At 35.6% G+C, this 16,908-nt stretch overlaps 3 protein-coding genes across 3 annotated transcripts; all 3 read left to right on the top strand.

Moving 5' to 3' along the window:
* Nucleotides 1–1,757: 1,757 nt before the first annotated feature.
* Nucleotides 1,758–7,366, top strand: LOC111793632 (uncharacterized protein At3g49720-like). Its single transcript, XM_023675596.1, has 7 exons — nucleotides 1,758–1,896; nucleotides 3,009–3,149; nucleotides 3,369–3,408; nucleotides 4,315–4,356; nucleotides 5,070–5,444; nucleotides 6,543–6,598; nucleotides 6,918–7,366. Exons 2-7 carry the CDS (start codon nucleotides 3,030–3,032, stop codon nucleotides 7,068–7,070), a joined length of 786 nt encoding a protein of 261 aa, XP_023531364.1. The 5' UTR covers nucleotides 1,758–1,896; nucleotides 3,009–3,029; the 3' UTR covers nucleotides 7,071–7,366.
* A 4,013-nt stretch (nucleotides 7,367–11,379) lies between these two features.
* On the top strand, nucleotides 11,380–11,862 carry LOC111793959 (basic form of pathogenesis-related protein 1-like). Its single transcript, XM_023676046.1, has one exon. It carries the CDS (start codon nucleotides 11,380–11,382, stop codon nucleotides 11,860–11,862), a length of 483 nt encoding a protein of 160 aa, XP_023531814.1.
* A 2,233-nt stretch (nucleotides 11,863–14,095) lies between these two features.
* Nucleotides 14,096–14,775, top strand: LOC111794011 (basic form of pathogenesis-related protein 1-like). The gene has a single exon (XM_023676113.1). The coding sequence runs from the start codon at nucleotides 14,118–14,120 to the stop codon at nucleotides 14,613–14,615; it is 498 nt and encodes a 165-aa protein (XP_023531881.1). The 5' UTR covers nucleotides 14,096–14,117; the 3' UTR covers nucleotides 14,616–14,775.
* The last annotated feature ends 2,133 nt before the right edge of the window (nucleotides 14,776–16,908 follow it).

The raw sequence follows: 16,908 nt of genomic DNA, 5'->3' as shown, positions 1-16,908 counted from the left end.
ATTTATATTTTCTTCCAACTCTTAAGCATGAACTTGATTGTTCGAGAAATTCCATCGAAACATAATTGAAATGCACGTTAGTCTTCTCTACTTCTGTTTCATTAGGATGCTTGATCATTGTGATTGAACTCATCGGTCACTACACGTATCAAGAGTTACTGTTTACTGCATGTTGAATTAGCCGATGTGGGACTTTTATCGAGCAAAGTGTGTCTCTCCTTAATCGAGGCTCGACTCCTTTGGAGTCTTAGTCGATACCATGTTAGGTGAACACGACTCTCCACAATGGTATAATATTGTCCACTTTAAGCTTTGGTTTTCCCAAAAAGCATCATACCAATGAAGTTAGTATTCCTCACTTATAAACGTATGATCATTCTTTAAATTAGTCGATGTGGAACTTTCATCATCCAACATCATTGTGGGTATTTTTAATGGGTCGGGCTCAAATTCTCAAACTATAATAAGAAGAAACACGTTACTCGTCGTGTTAGTTTAAGTTTTTTTTTTTTTAAATTATTATTATTAAAAGTAATTTTAGAGGTAAATTTTAAATAAAATTAATTGTGTCGTTATTTTCAAACATGGGATAAAATTAAAAAAAAAAAAAAAAAACATTATCTTCCAAAATTGTCTTAATCCATAAATTTTAGGCAAAGTATGGATTTAGTTGTAATTTTCCAATTTTGGGAAATTCATGGATAATATATTCTCCTTTTCTACTATTGTATTTTAAAGCAATCCACGTGGTAGGGTGTGTAATTACCAATTTCACCCTCATGTTGGTCTATCTAGTCACGAGCCACCAATCAAAGTTCTGATATCATGTTAAGAACGAGAAATTAAAAATGCTTATAATGTAGTCTTGATATTGGATGATCTAGAACGGTTTGCCAACCACAGTTCCCAAGTGGGAAATGATTGATATATTTTATTTTATCCTCCAAATTTGGTAGGTATAATATTTTCTTTTATTTTTAAGATTTAGTTTGTAGCTTGTATTTTATTTAAACGTTGTAACATTAAAAAAAATCGGACTTTTGATTCCACCTATGTTTCTCAGACTTTCGATCTCAATGTTTTTTGGACTTTCGATCCCACTACTGTTTCTCATTCTTAACATCATAGGTTCTCCTAAATTGGGTTGAACCAAATCCAACATGTAACGACTTGAAATTTTCTGCTTAATTTAAGGTCGCTACTGTATACATGTCATAAACATGAGTGCGGAAATACTTCATTTACATTTTCATAAAACATAACTTTAAGCTTAAAACACAGCCATGGACTTACGTGTGTTGAAAACACCTTTAAAATGACGCAACAAAATACTAAAACTATGCCTCTCTTGCATCAAGCGACCCCCACTACGTAGTGATTCTATCAATCATGTACGGGAGCCCCTCAGTAAGTACTCTTAACAAGGCTAGATATGATAGTAAAATGTAACGTATATCTGAGAGACCTAAAACTATATTAAAAAAAACTGTTCATGTAGCCTATAATCTTAATTGAACTCAAAGATCACGACTCTCCACTTTGAGCATAAGCTCTCGTGCCTTTGCTTTGAGCTTTCCAAGAGGTCTTATAATATTTTAAATTATTTATTTATTTATTTATTTATTTTGATAATAATTAAAAAAAAAAAAAAAAAAAAAAAAATTCTTTTAAAAAATTGAAATATTAAAAAATCTCCAAAATTTCGGAAATATTTTAATTTATTATTATTTTTTGTGTGACAATTAGTATTAAAAAATTCAAGATTTTCAGGGAGGGTCTCGAGGACAAACACAGGGCTCTGCCTTCTCCCCAGCTTTGAGACTGAAACAAGCGAAACTCAGATCCGAATCCATCTCCAAGATCTGAAACTCCACCCCATCTTTCCCTTCCATTACTGTAAGCTTCGATTCTCTCTATGTTCTTCTTCATTTCGCATTCTCATCCACTTTCACTGTTCCAATTTGCGTTCGTTTGATCTTGATTCTCTTCAATTTGCCGCCTTTATCATATCTTGTGTCTTTCTCTTCTAAGGCATTTGATTTCGTATACTATTAGTTGTGCGTGTGTTCTGATTCCTGCAAAAAATTCCGTGTCGGTTGTCTTGGCAGGAATTTCGAGAATTGATCGCTGGTTTTCCTTTTGGGTTTTCTTGATATTAAGTTATGTGGATTCTTTTGATGTTGATAACTGTCGGGCTACTTCGTAATCTCATTAGGCCAATCCATGATAGTTAATTATTAAGTTATATAATTGGATCTATACAAAACGTTATATAATTGATTCGCATTAATTTTCTGATCCAGATTAGGAGAGTTGATCTCCTGTGAACTTTGAATTTCATTTGCTATTTTCTTTGTTGCATATGATTTTTTCTTTTCTTTTACGTTAATCCCTTATTTATTTTAATTTATTGCAACCTTAATCGAAAGGAAATGGGGTTTTGAAAAAGAATTCCTATGATTGTTTAATACTTGCGAGTAACTCCTGAGCCAAGTCAATCGGTTTCCATATGCAAATTGATTAATTAGTCGTTCAGTCTTCAATAACTTAATTGAATTTGATCGTTTAATCCAACTTTGAAAGGGGTATGAACTTTTGGCTCAATTTCTCGAGTTAGTGAGGTGGTTTCTACTCCTCCATGTTTAGTAGGTCGGTATTGTTTCTCAAAATTCATTGGTTCTTCTTAGTTAAACGATGAAATACTTTGTGAATATGCCTTGTTGGTCCTCTTCAGGCATATTCAATTTTCAGAGCATTTGGCAATGCTTTGAGATAAAAATGGCATCTTGGAAAATGCTGAAAAGATTGTAGCAAGTTCGATTGCATTGAGTTTTTTTAATTAAGTAGTGAACACGTAGCCGTTTCATTGTTACTATAAGAGAATCAGGCTAGTATATCAACCGTGCCTCTTTTTCTGATTTGGAGTTCTGACATAATTTGGGGCACAAGTGAAAACATGTACTTGAAACGGTGTTATCAAATATTGATGAAAAAGTGTGGCTTTGCAGGTTTCCTACTATTACAAAACCATGTCAAGGAGGCCAGTAAATCCTTCTCGACGTCTTGTTGATGGTGGGAGTCTTCCGTTTGTCGGTGTAATACAGTCCAAGTCACGCTCATCACCTTTGCTGACCATAGGGCTTGTTGTGGTACTTCTCTTTGCTAATATCCTCATTATTTCACTTCGAACATACAAAAAAAAACATATTTCAAGCGTTGAGGTTCCTTTTATTTGTGGTGGGGGGTTAGGGCGGGGGTGTAGAGGGGTTAAATGAGGAGAAAATAACTGAAAGAATATTACCTTCTCATCTCCTGAGAATAAATGTTGTTAGCACTAACTTTTAATTTTCTATGTTTAAAAACCTCAGGCTGCGATTCTTCTTATTGGATTCTGTTACCATCAATCAGGTCTTTTTTTTATCTCTCATCTTCATGAATTTTAACTTTTTTTTATATTTTTTTTATCAAGAATCTTTCCCTTGGTATCACCACCATCACCATCAATGTGTTGTTCCTTTGTTGTAGGATTCTAGATTATCATTTTTTCCATTAACTTTTAATAAATGTTATGTTCATAGCCAATAAAATGCGAACCCTTTATGATGTTTTCATCAATATGCCTACCTATTTTATATTTTGGCTTGCATCTTCCACTCATTGACAACCATTCCTTTTGAGTTACGATCCAAATCTGTTTCTTTATTTACTACTATGACTTCCATTTAGTTTTACTACTCAATCTTTTAATTTGTAGCTTTCAGTATTGCAACAAATTGACAGCTGCTTGTCATCATATTCTTATTTTGGCCACACTCTGCTGGAAATGTCGTCTTTCGACTCAAAGAGTACTATCTGAGAAATACATTTGGCCAAGCTGCTTTATTAATATANAAAAGCAGAAAAGATGTTTTGTCACTGGTATAGTCAAGTACAGCACTTAAGGCATTGTACTTTCAAATTACTACTTGATCAACTCAATAGCTTTAATTATCTAGAAATACCTGATATCTAACAATGATTTCTTGCTTTAATTAGTTCGCAAAGAGACAAACCACTAGCTCTAGCTGAAGTTACACATATTCAAAATGGATATCTCCTGCTTGCAGAACTATGTGAAACTGATAGCAAAGAAGTAAGAAAAAGAGTGTGTGCATGTTTTTGTAACCGTAAACAGATCTGTCAGCTAGGCTTATGAACAGTTTTTTGATGTTGATAATTGAAAATGCTCCATTGCTGGATGTCATGTGATGTTCCCTCTTTGCATAATGTAATTACTCTATTTGTTGGCTTATTCATTGTCAATTTGCATTACAGGTGGATCAAGAAGCAATATAGAGGCTGTGAGTAAATTTGAAGGTGATGTATGTTACTTTTTGTTTTGAGATAAGTTTAGTTTCACCAAAATTTCAAGCCCGACATGCAATATTATTTGATGTGGAGGCACAATAAGTGCTTACAATTTATATATTTTCTTTTCCATCAGGCATTAAACTATATTCTGTACATTATCTATATTATAATGTATCTGCACTGTATGTTTTTCCTCTCTTTTGGTTCTTGACATGCCTATTGCTCATCACTATCTGCCTCTAGCTTCCTATGATGGAATTCAAGTCTCCTCTGTGTTTGATGCTTCCCAAACCAAGCTTCTTTATTTAATTCGAAAGCAAATATATTCAAATAATTTCATCGAGTCGATAGTTTTTTTTGCTAATATCTATGAAATACATGTTTCCTCTAAAAAAATATATTTTTTGCTAAAGATTTATATTTATATACTTTTTTAAAACTATATATGTGCCTTGAGGTTCATGCTTTGTTTTTATGCCTTGCATTGTGTTACAAAGATCTCTTCTACCTGAATGTGCCAAATGCGTTACAACAGTGGAACTGGAAAGCGAATTAATGCTATATTTAATTCATCGCGTCTAGATTGATTTAGTTTTGTTAATCATTACCGACTACAGTAATCATAAAAAATTCATATTCTTAAATCAAGTACCATAGGCAGGAAAAAATTGGGAAATTTCCAAGTTAGAAGATCTGAAGCATATATATGATGGATGCAGGTGGAAATTCATGCACAGCAGAAATCCAACGAGCAATACCCATTCTAAAGAAAGCGTATGGAGATAGCATGCATAAAGTATTGCATCTAGGTCCTGATACTTGTTCAGTGGTGTCTAAATTGTTAAAAGAAGAGGATACAGAAGCATGGGGTGTGGAGCCCTATGACTTGGAAGATGCTGATGCCAGTTGCAGAAGCCTTGTGCGGAAGGGCTTTGTGCGCGCTGCTGACATTAAGTTTCCCCTGCCATATAGAGCAAAGTCATTTTCTCTTGTCATTGTTTCAGATGCATTGGATTACTTGTCTCCCAGATACCTTAACAGCACTCTTCCAGAACTGGCCAGGGTTTCTGCTGACGGCATCGTTATATTTACCGGTAAACCCCTCTTACTATGTTTTTATTTGTATCATTGGAAATTATTTTCTTTTCTATACAATTAATCTTGTTGAATGAGGTTGATTTATAGCAGGTACTGCGTAATCTGGTTGTGGGTGGGGGAAAACCTTAACTCATTGGGGGCCTGATTATTGTTTTAAGAGCCTAGAAGGATTTCACTAGTTACACTTCCAATGGTGTTCGTTCATTCACCTTCTCTCTCACTTTGTGATAACATTGTATAATAACGGTGAGATCCTACATCAGTTGGGGAGGAGAATGAAACATTGTTTATAAGGGTGTGAAAACTTCTTCCTAGCAGGCGCATTTTAAAAACCTTGAGGGGGAGTTCGAAAGGGAAAGCCTAAAGAGGATAATATCTGCTAGCGGTGAGCTTGGGCTGTTACTAATGGTATTAGAGTCAGACACAGGGCGATGTGCCAGCAAAGACGCTGAGCCCCGGGGGGGTGGATTGAGGGGTCCCACATCGATTGGAGAAGGGAATGAATGCCAGTGAGGACGCTGATCCCCAAAAGGTAGTGTATTGTGAGATCCCACATCGGTTGGGGAGGAGAACAAAACATTCTTTATAAGGGTGTGAAAATTTCTCCCTAGCAGAGGAGAACAAAACATTCTTTATAAGGGTGTGAAAATCTCTCCCTAGCAGACGCGTTTTCAAAATCTTGAAGGGATGTCCAAAAGGGAAAGTCCAAAGAGGACAATATCTGCTAGTGGTGGACTTGGAATGACTGGTTGAAGTCGTTCAATAATCTTTAATGGTACCTAATCATTTTCTCAATCAATGCATATTGGTCTGTGATCTTTTCTACTCTGTCTATATTCTGATAAACAGCACCTGACGGATTTCTTGAAGTTCTCACTCTACAGCCCAATTGCGTAGTCTGTGGGGGCTTCTCAAGAATGTCTCGAGTTATGAAGCGACTCGTTTCTATCATTCTAATGATTGTACTGACTATCTATTCTCTCCTAATGGCAGAAAATAGAGTTTGATGATCTGAATATATTAGAAAATTCAAGAGCCTACCATTTTGTATCATAAATTCATCTCTCTCTCTCTTTTCACTGCTGCAATTGCAGGTTATCCAGGTCAACAGAAGGCTAAAGCTTCGGATTTATCCAAATTTGGCCGTCCAGTAAGTACCTTTTTTAAATATTCGAAATAAAGCTTGCATTAATCAAGTTAAAAGAGAGATAGTTCTCTAGAATTTAATTATTAGTTAGAAAGTTTTCAAGTAGTTTGATGACTGAAACTCCAGACTGATCAAAGATTATGCAATGGATGTACAATTAGATGAGCCATCAAACATTGTGAACATGCATAAAGACTCGAAATTATGAACTTGAAAAACGATTCTAGATGTAAAAAAACGATTCATTGCTTGCTTTCTTATTGTTTGCTGAGCCTATTTTCCATTGAGATAGATAACGCAAAAACATTTGGTTGTCGTGAAGGCGAAATTGCGAAGCTCGTCGTGGTGGATTAGGTTTTTTGTTCAGACAAGTTTAGAAGAGAATGAAGGTGCTGTAAAGAAGTTTGATCAGGCTGCAACTAAGAGGTCGTACAGGCCAGCTTGCCAAGTCTTCCACCTCAAATCATACTCTTGAGAATCTCAGAACTGTATCTATCTATCTTCGTAAGCCTCTGTTTGCACGAAGTGCTTCTTAGTATCTCTTCCTTTTTCTTTTTTTCATTTTCATTTTTTTTTTATGAAGAGCAACATGGACACTGCAGAGCCATTATTTATGTTCAGATTGTCATTATATTAGCTCTCCCTAATTTATTATGCATTTTCAGTGAACCAAATTGCTATAGGTTTTAGAATTAGGCATTTCTCTCTCAAGTGTTGTTTGAATGTTGGTAAATTATAATAATTACATCACATAACATTTGTGATTTTTTCTTTGCTTAGCTTTCAGGGCTAAAATGATTTATATCTATGTTATTTTTGGATTATATTTATATGTACGAAATGAATAATTAAGGAACACGGAAAAGTCTTAAAATATTTCAAAACAATTCGATGGACACATATGTTCATAATAAGTTTATGTTTATATGTTCTTGAATGTAAGAGTAACCGTGTTTTAAGTAATATTCAGCAAGTGTCTCTATTGCTGGGTTTAGGAAATGCACGTAGGTTTGAGACCTAACATTATCATCACTTCTTGGCCTTGGTCTTAGCTTACAGTCTTGATAGAATTAGATGTATACTTCTCCATATACGGTCTATGTATGTGCACGTGGATCTAGACGAGCTCGTATATGTACCTCTAAACCTGGCATTCTACTAGTGTATGCTCATTCTGTCGGTATATTGCGGAGGGAAGGGAGCATGCATGGTACGATGATGCACATTATATCGTATCATATCGTAAAGGTGTATGCATTTGTATTAGTTATAATAGGGAAGTATTTCGATGCACATGAACATGCAATATGTATGAGGTCTCGTTTAAAATCATGGAATGTGTCTATGATGCAATGTGTATCTTTGTTCATTTTATACCTAACATAATCTTTTCATGTCATTACATAAGAAAGTGTATAATATGGTACCATGCTTTTATAACATATCACATTCATGAATGACATAACGTGTCAACATGTTAAACCATTAACTTGACATATCTCACCGTATCAATGTATCATAACACTAAACAAACATATCAATCACAAGATATGACACGTGCAAGGGTAATAGGGCACACACAGTTCATATTTCAAATAATTCATTAAACCAAACGAGTAGTGAAGTCACTTACCTGGGTAGCTTAAGCTGAAGTCACTATTTAATTCTTGAAGCTAATCCAAACTCGTCCATTGAAATTCAAGTTAACCTATATGAGTTCATAACATCTAATTAGAACTCTTTGATCGATCCTATCCACTTAACAGCTTCCATCAAGCCCCTAACTTAGTTTATAATATTTTAATTTGGCCAAACAATAGTCGTGCTTATTCCAAAAACTTTTAAAGATGCCAAAATTGAGCCCTCAAGGTCAAAAGTAGTTGGAAAGAGGTCCAAAATAGGGAAATAGGTTAAAAATTTAGAGTCCCAAGAAAACATAAAAAAAGGTCGAAGAGAGTCGATTCCGGTCGGTGCCGGGTCGCAGGTTGTGGGCTGATGGGTGGTTTGGGCTGGGTCGTGAGTCGTTTCTTTTTGGATGTTGGGTTAAAATTTTTTTTCCGTACCTGACTGGTTCGGACGCAACCTATGTTTCTGACTTTGGTTCGAAAGTTTTTCTATATCGTTTAGGTCACATTGGTTAAGAAACACGAGTTTAGTTGAGTATCAATGCGGATTGAATTTGTTTCATAAAGTTTTGATAAACTTTTAAAACTACGAAAACTAAATATTAATTGAAGTTAGATCATAGATACCAATAATGTAATGTAATCTACAAGTTTTAATCTATGTTGAAGAAAATAAAAAATGAAAAAAAAGTTGACCTAAGATGGTATAAAAGTCAAGGTGCACTCATTAATTGCCATGGTAGATTCAACAATTTCTTCATTGATTGTGGGGTTTAAAGTAAGCATATGTCCACAAATTGCGCCAACCTTTTACGTGGTTTATTATCACTCTCGGTCAACACAAGCATGAAGTTACTTACTCCTTGCTTTTAAGAGTAAAGACTATTTCTACATACCAACACGAGCCTTTCAGAGTGAAGAGACTATCCTTACAAACCAACACGAACCTTTCAGAGTAAAGAGACTATCTTTACAAACCAACACGAGTTCTTCCAACATATTTTGTCCTCACTCACATGTGTTCTAAGAAATTTTCAGGAGCCACCGAAAAGGAAGGTGTACATTGTTGGTACAAGTAGTAACTTTCATTTCAAGCCTTTCTTAGTCATTCTATCTTCAAGGTTACTCTGATTCGTATCAGGTTTCAATTCATTTATGTACCTCTCATTTACTCGGGTATCATATCAACAATTTTAAAAACTTTTTTACTTTCTTAATTGATATATGCAAAAATCGATTAATGATACCAAAATCTGATGAATCAATTCATGATGCCCTAACACGTTACGAAATGATACTAAATTTATCCCAGTTTAATTAATTGTAGGCTATATGCTATCCTAACTTATTGTTTATATTTTAAATTGTCAAACGAATTTATAAACATTATCTTATCATGTTCGAATTATTATTTGTTTCATGAATTCTTCGAGCAATGTGGTACATAGATTTTGTCTTTATATGCGATCACGAGAAAATATTTGAATCTAAAACCAACATATTATATAAAATTATTACAAGAAACTATGATAAGCCAAAAATACAATATTATTGATTTTTTTTAATGATATTTTACATTTTTTTAATAAAAATTATATTAATAAATAGAAATTATCCATTTAAAAATTCTTTGAAACAATTTTTGTTAGTTATATTTATAAAAAATGTGAAAAAAAAATCATCAAAGAGTCTAATCCCAACTAAAACAAATGAAATTTTTTTTTTGCGAGAATAGAAATTGAAATAGATGGGGAGGACGAGAACGAAGAAGACTTCCCACCCTTCTCCCATAAACATCTCTAAGCTCAACACGTCAAGCGGAGTGAGCATACATTCGGAGGTTGGATTTCTTGAGGATTGTTGGGTCGGAGTCCCACATTGGCTAATTTAGGAAATGATCATGCTTCATTGGTATGAGACGTTTTGGGAAGCTCAAAGTAAAGCCACGAGAGCTTATGCTCAAAGTGGACAATATCAAATCATTGTGGAGATTTCTGATTCCCAACATGGTATTAGAGCCCTCCCTGCCCTTAACTTAGTCATGTCAATAGAATCCTCAAGTGTCGAACAAAGGGTGTACTTTGTTTGAAGACTTAAGAGGAAGTCGAGACTCGATTAAGGGGAGGCTGTTCGAGAGCTCCATAGACCTCAGAGGTGTAGTCAAAAGTAACTCAACTGTTCGTATTTTATTCATTAAACACTACGAGCTTGTATTTTATTTTAGGGAAGCGACATACACTCACATGGGCAAAGACAAAAATTGAAGTGTCTAGATATTGTTAGTTAAACATAGGCATGTGAGGCAATCACGACACTCTTAATTTCCTCCATAATTTCAAGCTTTGTTTGCGCCACATTTTTTGGGTGCGGTCTCACACTTGACTTTCCATACTTACCTACCCAATTACCTACATAATTATTCAAGAACAACAACCATGAATCGAATTCTCGAATCATAACTTAGTACATAAAATGTTACCGATTAGCTTTCGTGGACTGATATGTTTGATTCTCCAGCTTTGACTTGAACAATCTAAACTACCTAACTCAAATCGTAATGGCTGGATTGAATTTTTGGAAAATAAAAAGATTTGGTTCGATTAGCAAGTTAGAACTTTTTGGTTGGATCAACCCAACCGACCCGAAAATAGTGTTCACAATCTAATCCAACCCTACTCTGGGACAGATATGTTAGTGATGAGATGTGGTTTGTGAATGTTTGATATTCTGAACAAAACATAATTGCATGGGATCGAGTATAGGGTCTACCAAATATGTATCTTGATATTGATTCAATGGGTCATTTTTTTTAATGAAAAAACATTCGTTTTTAGTTCAACCAACGTAAAACAGATCAAACTTTCAATTTAGAATGATAAATTTACTCCAATTGACATATTTAGAACGATAAATTTACGAATTTAATACACCGATCTAAATAGTTTAATTATTGTTTAAGTGGTAATATTTTTTTAATGAATAAATTACTATCAATATACTAAATATTGATTAGGTAAATTATGGGATGGATTTAATTTCAAAATGTTAAGTTTTGATTGAAGTAAATAATGGAATTGCAAGACTTTCTCTCCCATTCTCTCTATAAATACACTTCAAAGGACTCCATCAACAACACAAGCAAGTTTGACACAAAAAAAAATGGCACTATTGGCCAACCTTCTCTCCTTCATAGCCCTGATGGGGCTAGTCCTAGTCCCCATCACCCTCGCTCAAAACTCCCACCAAGACTTCGTCAATGCTCACAACGCCGCCCGATCGAGGGTCGGGGTCGGCCCAGTCTCTTGGAACTACACCTTAGCTGCGTATGCCCAAACTTATGCCAACAAGAAGATTGGCACTTGTGAGATGCAACATTCCTATGGCCCTTACGGCGAGAATCTAGCCGAAGGGTACAGGGAGATGACTGCAGTCGAGGCAGTGAACTTTTGGGTGAGCGAGAAGAAATACTACGATCATCGGTTGAACCGATGCATCGGAGATGAGTGTGGCCATTACACGCAGGTGGTGTGGAGGAACACCAAGCATGTGGGTTGTGCTAGAGTGAAATGCCGCAACAATTGGATTTTTGTTATATGTAACTATGATCCTCCAGGCAATTATGTTGGCCAGCTTCCTTATTGAACTTGTAAGAGAGTGAAAATTTGATGGCATGAATACATATTATGCATAGACATGAAGTTTCTCATGGCTCCCACCTTTGTTCCTTTATGGCATTCAAGGATGTGATGGGTTTTGAATTTCTAACGTATCGGTGAACTATGATCAACTGAACTATGATCAAATTGGCTACTAATTAAGATAAAACTAGATTGTTTGTCTAGTTAAGAAGTGTTTATTATAATCTACAAAAATTATGTTATCAATATATATAACAACCCAAACTCACTGTGCATATATTATCCTTTTTGGGCGTGCTTGAAAAGTTAAACTTGGAGATGGAAGTCTTCTTTCATTTTTGGATGGTGAAGTAAGACTAAGCTCATGAGTTTATTATCCTAGGTCAGAACAAGTTGATAGGATCCCCTTCTTTACATCCCTCTTATGTGGCAACATGGGGGTGAAAAAACGAAAGAGAGGGATGGGGTTCCTCTCGTTTTTTGGCATAGCGGGTCCCAGCGGGAGACCTGTAAGACGGGTTATTAGCTCAGTGGTAAAGTGCACCCCTGATAATTGCGTCGTTGTGTTTGGGCTGTGAGGGATCTTAGCCACATGGATAGTTGAGCCTTCACAGGAAGCCAGAAAGGGAAGACCCAAATAGGAAAATATCTGCTAGCAGTGGATCTGGGCTGTTACACAATGTTTTTAAAACGCATGTGCTAAGAAAGGTTTCCACACCCTTATAAAAAAAATGTCCCGTTCTCCTCCCCAACTGATGTGGGGTCTCACAATATACCAGTTATCGTTGAAGAGATTGTCAATCTCAACATAACTTAGTAAATAAGATATCAATTTATCGGCGTGGAAAAAGAGTAATTTTTTTAAAATGAAAGTTGTATTACAAATGGAAGGCATGAAGATAAGTGGGTGTCTTTTAGAGAATGGATAATAATGTTTAAATTAGGAGGTTAAGAGCACAAACTAGAGCATCCTTTGCCAACTACCAAACGAGTCAAACAACTATGCAAGCCAGCTCTAACGATAGTATATATATAAAAAAAAACATCATAAATAATATCGAAAATTTTTTATTTTAGTTTTACGGCAAAAAAACATCTAATCAAATTTGGAGTTAGATAAAACTTCGGCTAAGACCAACCAAGTAAATGGCCTTACTATCGACTTGGTCAGAAAACTTGTCTGACATGTGGCCAGTGGCCCTTCCACGTGTCATTTATGCTTTATGTTATATGATGGTGTGAGGGCGTTATATGATGACATGATGACTTTATATGATAGAAAATTATGAAAAACATAGGAAAAGAATAGAAAATTATGAAAAACTTAGAAATCATAATAATAATTTCAAAATTAAATAAAATAGAGTTAGAGGAAGTAACACAATAATTTTAGGGTGGTTCGGTTAAGCTCGTCCTACTTCACTCTCCAAGCTCCTCTTGAGAATTTGGGTAAACACTTTCTCGACTATTTCCCTGGATTAAGCAAAACCGCTACACCACTGAATGTGATGTGCGACCCCGTGTGCTTGCTAGCTACTAGATTGTCTGCATGGTCCCACACCCCCCTCTTTATGCGTTTATAGTGCAGTCTTTAATCAGATGACCCTTGGCCATTTCCACCGGGTAAAGGCATGTGGTTGCCTTGATGGACTACATTATCTAACTTCGACCTGACTCAACGACACTGCTACTGTACTCCTATCACTTGGCATGGTGCTGCTAGTACTAAGGGACATATTGAAGGAGATAGGAGGTGGAGACTCTGGTGACACCATTCACACTACTACTAGGTCTGTGGTGAAAAGTTCGGGTTGGGTTGGGTTACCGATCCAACTAACCCGAACTTTTGGGTTGTGTAAAAAAAAATCTCTCAACCCATCCCAACCTAGACCATGTACACCTGTACGTATAACTTATCTTCGAGGAGCATCCTGATTCTTTGAAAATCAAGAATTGCCCTAAATCTCATCCCGAGTTAAGGTAGCCTAATGGTTACTCGAAAACGATTACTTATTGGGTTGGAATTTGAATTTTGATATCCACACAATAAATATGTTATGAATTAGAAGTTTAAATTGGATGAATTATGAGATATATATGAGAATTTGTTTGGTGTTCCACTATTATCTCAACATGCTCTATCTTCCACCACAAATCCCATTTCTAATCTCAATATAAATACTCCCAAACCAAACCCAAAATCTCACGACCAACACAATCTACGACCATTCTTCAAACAACAAGCCACATTCTAAAACCATGGCCTCCCCAAACATTCTCAAAGCCATTTGCTTGTTGGGAATAGCCCTAACCCTAACTACCATAACTCCCACCATGGCCAATAGCAGCCCCAAGGACTTCGTCGACGCTCACAATGCCATCCGTGCGGAGGTTGGCATCGAGCCCGTCCAATGGAACGAAACATTGGCTACCTATGCTCAAAAGTACGCCGAATCAAAGATCGCCACTTGCGAAATGTCGCACTCTGGAGGACCCTACGGCGAAAACCTAGCGGTGGGATATGAAGGGATAACGGCGGAGACAGCCGTGAAGCTCTGGGCCGACGAGAAGAAACATTACGACCACGCTTCCAATTCGTGTGGAAACGACCCTACCCACTGCGTCCATTATAGACAGTTGGTTTGGAAGAATACCACATCTATTGGGTGCGCCCAAGTGAAGTGCCAAAACAATTGGATTTTTGTCATATGCTGTTATTACCCTTCGGCCGACAGTATTAAGCAACGTCCATACTAAATTTTTTTCAATGGATACAAAGTTTATATGAAGAAAAGAATTAATAAATGGTTGATTTTTTTTTTTTTAATTTTTAATTTTGATATTTTATAATATAGGAACAAGCTGGCTATGGAGTCATCTTTTGTATGTAACACATAAATTCTTCAATAATTTTTGGAATTTTCTATTTATATTGATAAACATCAAAGATTGATGTTTCATTTTTAATGTTGTAAATCAATCTTTTTATGGTAACATCTATTATTGCTCGGTGCTTCCTTGGATTGGGGCAACACAACACTGAGTAGTTTGCTCTAGGACTCCACCCCTCGAGAGCACAATGCCAGTCGAGATGGAAATGGAAGCCAGCCTAGACTTTCGTGGGGCTTGTCCCAACATCTAAATCAAATTGTTAACAGGCTAGAAAAGGAAGCAGCCCAGGCCTCTGAAATCAACCTTTGCGTGGTATGCCTTGCCTATTCACTTGGACAATGCTATAGACACAAAAGCGTGCAGTTTCGCCCCCTTCTCCCATGCTGAGTCATTGGCAGCGCCTCGGAAAGCATGGACGAGCCATATTTTAGGAAACTTGCACGTGTGGTTCTAGCTGGGGACCCCGGTAAGTAGTGAAGAATAAAAAGTATCATTGTTTTTGTAATATGTGTTTGGACAATGAAACCTCAAACCTACTGTAAAGGCTCTGAAGGCTACGAACTTAGAACTTAGAAATGCAGAGCAAAGTGAAAAATAACCTTAAATTTTAGTGTCCTGACTCCGAATTGAATTATTTGGACTTCATAGGTGAAAGAAAAGATTTTAGTTACAAGGACAAATTGGTGTATTACCAAATCACGCAACTATTGCCGCCACAGGCGTAGATAGGTATTTGACAAATGACATGTAACCTCCACACAATTTTAACAATGATATGCCTTGTGGCTTTACTTTTCGTTTTACCCATATCACATACACAATTAGTTTCCTTTTACCCATATCACATACACAATTAGTTTCCTCCAATTTATTTTAGGATAATTAAGTGACGTGGATCCACAAATAGGTTATAAGATCAATTTTAGGTGAAGCCAAACTTAGAAACGTTCGGCCAAAGAAACCTTAGGAGCAATAAGAGCACCAAGTGAGCGTGGAACATAAGTGGATAAAAATCCAATTATGAGATGTTGTTCAAATTTATTACAAATTGGGAGACAAGTTCGGGGTACAATAACAAACCAAAATATATAAGACTTGGATAAAAAAAAGTGGACCAATGCTTTAGAATGACTTCATCTTTGACCGCTTAGCTCTCGAACACTCCTCACCGGATAGCCGAACACCTGAAAAAGAAAAGAGGGGAAAGAGGTGAGTATAATAATTTTCCAAAACATATATTCTCATCTAAATTGCCTTTTAATCTTTCAAACATACATATTCTAACCCTCTAATGTAGGAAAAAAATAATAATTAAATAATTAAAATAATAATTTTTCCTCAACTACTCTCCACTCACCTCTCTTCCTCGGCCAAATTATCTCTCTTCAACCACCTCATGGCAAAAAAATTAAGAATAATTAAGACTAGAAAAAGAAAATTCGATTTGAGTTTTGGATATTCAAATTTTTTATTAACTGATCCTTTTGAGAAGAGATAAGAGCGGGTGAATCAGAAAAATTAATTAGGAGTGGGACTTCCAATTCCTATTAAAACCTTTCATCTCACTTCCAATTCCTATTTTAATAGGAGTGGGACTTCTACTTTTTCCGCAACCAAAAACCNACAAGAAAAAAAAAATATCAAACAGTTCTAGATTTAGATGGAATAACAAAAAAAAATTAAAGGGAAAGGTGGTTCCTACAACCAAAATAAAAGAGAAAAAAAAATATCAACCACGTGATTTACAAGGAGAGCTGTAGATTTAATTTTTGGAGGGAGAGATCTTGGTTTGTTATTAAGGTAAGTCATATTTTAGATCTCATTTTCATTTATCTTATAAGAAATCAGTAATTTTCATTTATCTTATAAGAAATCAGTAAGTATCAGATTTCCTCTTGGTAGGTTATAGAAAATAATCCGGAAGTAAATACATAACAGCTAAAATAGAAGAATCTGTAAAAAAAATTAACATGTAAATAAGAAAGGAAAGATGAAAGAAGAAAGGAAAGATTCGTAAAGAAAATTTATTGTGATATTTGTGAATTTTAAAGGTTAACAAAATTAAAGGAATAAAAAAAAAAAGAATACAAAAAAATACAAAGAGAAGACCCGGTTAATAAGCTCAAAAAAAAAAAAAAAAAAAAAATGGGAAAAGAAA

The sequence above is a fragment of the Cucurbita pepo genome, chromosome LG04 (assembly GCF_002806865.2).
Source record: "Cucurbita pepo subsp. pepo cultivar mu-cu-16 chromosome LG04, ASM280686v2, whole genome shotgun sequence".
NCBI classification, from domain to species: domain Eukaryota; kingdom Viridiplantae; phylum Streptophyta; class Magnoliopsida; order Cucurbitales; family Cucurbitaceae; genus Cucurbita; species Cucurbita pepo.
The sequence above is the reverse complement of the archived record's forward strand: the minus strand, read 5'-3'. Positions and strand labels throughout refer to the sequence as shown.